A 4,727-nucleotide genomic window follows, 5' to 3' on the forward strand; every position below is an offset into this window, starting at 1 on the left:
GTCACAGAGCAGAATGACAGGGGCGGGCCAGGAGCTGTTCTGGACCCCACAGCGAGGGCGGCACGGCCCGGAGTAGCGGCCGGCGCACTGCAGGAGAGACTCCGCTTCACTGAGCCGGGTGCAGGAAGGGAAACCAGGGACAGGGCAGGATAGGGCGCTAGAACTCGGGCCGTCCACCAGGTGGCGCACCAGGTACCAGGCTGATCAGAGCGCGCTCTCTTCAAGGGGGGGCAATGTCTCCTGTAGAGACCAGGCCAGGCGCGCACTCTCAGGGCGCCAGGGGCTAGGGGCCAGGAAAAAGTGAGCTGTGATGTGAGGTTGAAGCGCTGTGGAGAGACAGGGGGCCCAGCCTCCGCTCCCTGGACTCTGTCGTCTGCTGTCGCTGTGGTCAAGTACTCAGCCTACACATGATAAATTGCCTGAAGACTGGTTCCAGGGAAGTTTATTTAAAAATAAAATATTGAACAATTGAAGTACAGACGTATAAGTGACAAAAAGCAGTGATTAGATGATACCCGAAGAAATGTATTTTAGATCTTGGCGACATTTTAACGTTTGTGTCCAACTGTTTCTACAAAGAAACCCCTGAGATAGATTTCTAAAGTGATGTCACCTGTGTTCTTTTCATTTGCATTTGATAACTGGGTGTGTTGTGACACGTTCACAAATCAATTACAAATTTTCACTTCAGGTTGTAAAAATAAATCTGCTTCCCAGTTCTTATTTTTGCCTCTTTAAAATGAAGCGGTTTAAGTGTTGCTTGCAGGACTGGCTCACAGAACGCGAGAGCTCTGATGTTTTTTCGCTGATAACATCCCAGAAAATTCTCAAAAGAAAATCATCCGAAGAGTGCAAACGACAGACAGAAAAGGTCCAATAAGGCGGAATTCAAAGTAACGATATATTTACGGTCTAAATGATCCGTAAGGGTTGCTGTTCCTGTTATTCAAAGGGTCTTTGTTTCATCCGAATCCACCTGATAACATTATTGTTTGCTTTCAGAAACGTCATTTTGAAAAGAGAAACAATATTTTCAGTTTTCCGTAGTCGACAATTCTAATGAAATGTTTAAGATGTTAAATACACCCAAGACAAATTTGAATTAATTAAAATAAATATATATAAACTGTATGCAGTGGTTATTTCACCCTGGAGTATGTTAAATCCTGGTTTTTTCAATTCCCCCTCTGAGTTATACCCTGTATTTCTTCAACATGTTTACGGATTGTGTTGGACTCTGGTCGGATCCTGAAAAATACACACAGAAAAAAAAGGGTTATTGATCCACCATTTAACAGTTTAAGCTTCAGATTATATCCTAATTATTTGGTGTAGGGTTTGAGAAAGAGCAATTTATCTTCAATTAGCCAGTCCGCATCAATCATTCCTCTTCTGTAAGGGGTGTCGATCGATTAGCACTTTCCATGTAATGTGAAATATAGCCGTATTTAGCAAAGAAACGGAGTGTTCGTACACCTGAAAGAGGGAGACTCCCTTCAGTTATAGATCGTATTCACAGCAAGTAATTCACATTTTAAGAAAATGAACATGCAACACTTAAGAGTAAAAAGAAATGAGTGGAAATTATTTTTTTACTACGCATTTCACAAAAACACATCGTGCGATGGCATGCTGCTTTAATTTAGCAGAATTGTCAATTCAGCAAAGGACTGAGAGTTGCACCGCTTCTCTAGAAACTGGTCCTACTGTATGTCTGGGTGTCCTGGAGTTTTTTAAACGGGTATCATGTCAGTCTTTAAAGTTTCCGTTAAAAGACCTGAAAGACACACAGTAAAAGCGGGTTATTACTCTCAGTAAGAATCCAGTAAGCAGCTCGCATGTAGACATCACCATAGGGGTGGTAGGAGATGGCAGCTACCAAATTTCTCCTATTGTCTTAAAATTACCAACAAAAGAACGTGTAAACGCAGGTAGACCTTGTGTTATATTGAGAATCGTGACTATTTTGTACTTTATTTCAACAGGTCTTTAGCAGGCTCTGTAAATATTACAAAACACGGTGAGAAATAACGACGTCTGAGCGTCTTTCACCGCGCTGAAGGCGCTTCAGAGTGGTGTCCGATATGTTCTGCTCAGAATAGCTCGTCTTGAGAGGCAGTTTGCCCGGGGTACTGCTGCAGAGGAGAATACTAGTCTGCCTTTTAGAAGTACATCCTGTTTTAGAAAGCAAATAATATGATTTTAACATAGAACCCCCATAGGAGTCCCAGCCACCCAAAGAAAATCGTGGCTACACTACTGTTTGAAAACGCAAATGAGTGGGGCTACAGGGAGCACGCCCAGACGGGACAGAAAAGTTGTTTTAATACAAGAGAGATTAGAACTATTATATTTAAAATAATACTAGAGAGAAGAGGGCAACATTCAAATCACTTCCTAAATCGTTTTATCTTAATCCAGTTCCTACCTTTTTCTCAGTGGGGGACAGACTCTCCCCCACACCGTCTTCAGCACAGCCTCCCTGAGAGCGAGGCTCCCCCAGATGTACAGCCCGGGGGTACAGGTTGCAGTGAATCTTATCATCATGCTAAAAGGGTCGCTGGCGTTGTTTTTAAACATGTATCGTGACCTGGTCACTTGAACTACGATAATGTAGTAAAAGCGAGGAGTCCAGAGCGCCAGGAAGCAGACTACCACCACGATGATGAGTCTCAGGGACTCTTTCTTGCTGTCTCTCTGTGGACCCGGCGGCTCGCGAGCAATCTGGTATTTAGCGATGAGGTACAGCTTCACGTTCAACAGCACTTTCAGGATTATTATTATTTGCATTGTCAGAATCCCATATGCGTTCATTCTTGCAGCCATTTCGATAGTTATGAGATTCTGAACCAATAAGAAAAAGTAAGTGTAAAACCAACAAGAAACACAAACTCCTATAACTACAGTCCTGGATACATAACGATTGTAAGTATAAGGATAAACTACTGCAAGGAATCGGTCCACCTGTGCAGACATGATGGTCAGAATATTGACTCCCAGTAGCGAAGGCAGGATGAAATAGGTGCCGTTTTTGGACGGATAGCCCTCCTGTACATCAAACAGTCCGATGTAGTAACCGCCTAACCCGGTCAGAGTGTCAGATATGCTGGTGTTCAGCATGAAAATAAAGCGATTTTGCGCTCGCAGTTCCTTTTTACACATAATACCCAACACCACCGAGCCAGCCACGAGAAAAGAAGTCGTGGCTATCAGTAGATTGGTTATAAAAATGAAATAATCTTCAGCATCATTAAAGTCCACCGCTAACGGCACAGTGAGGTTCAGAGAAACCATCGCGTGGAGAAATGAGTCTCTGGCGATGCTGCTCTTGAGTTTTAACAGCTGACTAGAACGCAGATGTCTCATGTTAACTAAGTCACTGCATGCCTGGGGCTTCGTGTCTCCCGAGTACAATTACTTGCAAGTTCAGAATCCTAGGGTAGTTTGCATTTTCCTGGAGAAAAAAAAATCACAGGTGGATTCCCAACGTAATATAATTTACTTTATTTTCTTACCGTTTGCGATAAATATACGGTTAATAAACCCGAATTGCGATCTTTGTCACAGGAGACGTTTATATATGCATGGAAAAAACGAACAAAGTTCTATTTTTTAATATACTATATACAGCATATCAAAGATGTGCTACCCAAACAAAATATTGAGGCTAGCTTTGATCACCTATAGAAATCAATACACCTATAGAAATGTCTCCAATAGAAAACAGAAGAGCTTAAGAGGAGAAGGAGGAGAAGGTGTTCACACACATGGCTATTTTAATCATATTATGCTTCTTCCCAACTTTGAAACACTTTCTAAGAGTTTTGTTGCTTCCAAGATTGACAACCTCTCTCCACAACGCATGTTACTACTACACCTTCTCCTTGCAAGCCTAGTTTTGCCGGTCCATTCTGTATAGTTTCTCTCAACTTGATTTTGCATGCCTCGGTAGATTGGTGTTGCGGATGAAATCCACCACTTGCTTAGTAGATCCTAGTCCTACTGTTTTATTTCAATTCTTTTTTTCACCCTCTGCCCAACAAGTTTCAGTATGTCCAGAAATCAGCAGCCCTGGTCATGTGCATGTGCTCACGTTACTCCTGTCCTGGAGTTCTTGCACTGGCTTCCTATGAGATTTTGAGTCAACTTCAAAATTCTCATGCTGACCTATAAGCCTCTACACAGCTTGGCACCGGAGTACCTGTCAGAATTACTATATTTCTACTCCCCACCTTGCAATCTTCTTTCATCTGACTCTGGTCTCAACTTTATCTACAAATCTCATCTGTTTACTTTGGGTGACAGGCTCTTCTCCTGCTGCGCCCCAGAGCTCTGGAATTCTATTCCCAAGGATATCAGAGAGTAACCTACCCCGAATGCTTACAAATTCTGACTCAGAACATTCTTCACAAAGGCTTTTACTGCATTGATGTCTGTGTCTGCTCTCTTGCATCTTCTACTGCACTCTTGGTTGGTTAATTGGTCAGTTGTGCAGTCCTCTCCTCTCCAATCCTTCTTACTGTGAAGGGTTTACATAAGCACATTTTAAAGGTGCTTTATAAAATAAAGGTTCTTCTTCTTAACTGAAATTGTTTTTGCATGTCTCATTTAAAAAAATAATTCTAGATTTGATTTTCCATATCATTAGAATCAAGGTGTAAATTCGAAAGATTATTATAGACTATTAAGCTTGGGGGGCTGTAAACTGTAACAGTGATTGTAGAATG

General features: G+C 42.1%; 1 protein-coding gene across 1 annotated transcript; it reads right to left on the reverse strand.

Moving 5' to 3' along the window:
• Positions 1 to 2,424: 2,424 nt before the first annotated feature.
• On the reverse strand, positions 2,425 to 3,294 carry LOC148641451 (uncharacterized). The gene has a single exon (XM_088618685.1). It carries the CDS (start codon positions 3,292 to 3,294, stop codon positions 2,425 to 2,427), a length of 870 nt encoding a protein of 289 aa, XP_088474811.1.
• Positions 3,295 to 4,727: the final 1,433 nt, after the last annotated feature.

This window comes from Lepisosteus platostomus, chromosome 24, assembly GCF_059453375.1.
Source record: "Lepisosteus platostomus isolate fLepPlt1 chromosome 24, fLepPlt1.hap1, whole genome shotgun sequence".
NCBI lineage: Eukaryota > Metazoa > Chordata > Actinopteri > Semionotiformes > Lepisosteidae > Lepisosteus > Lepisosteus platostomus.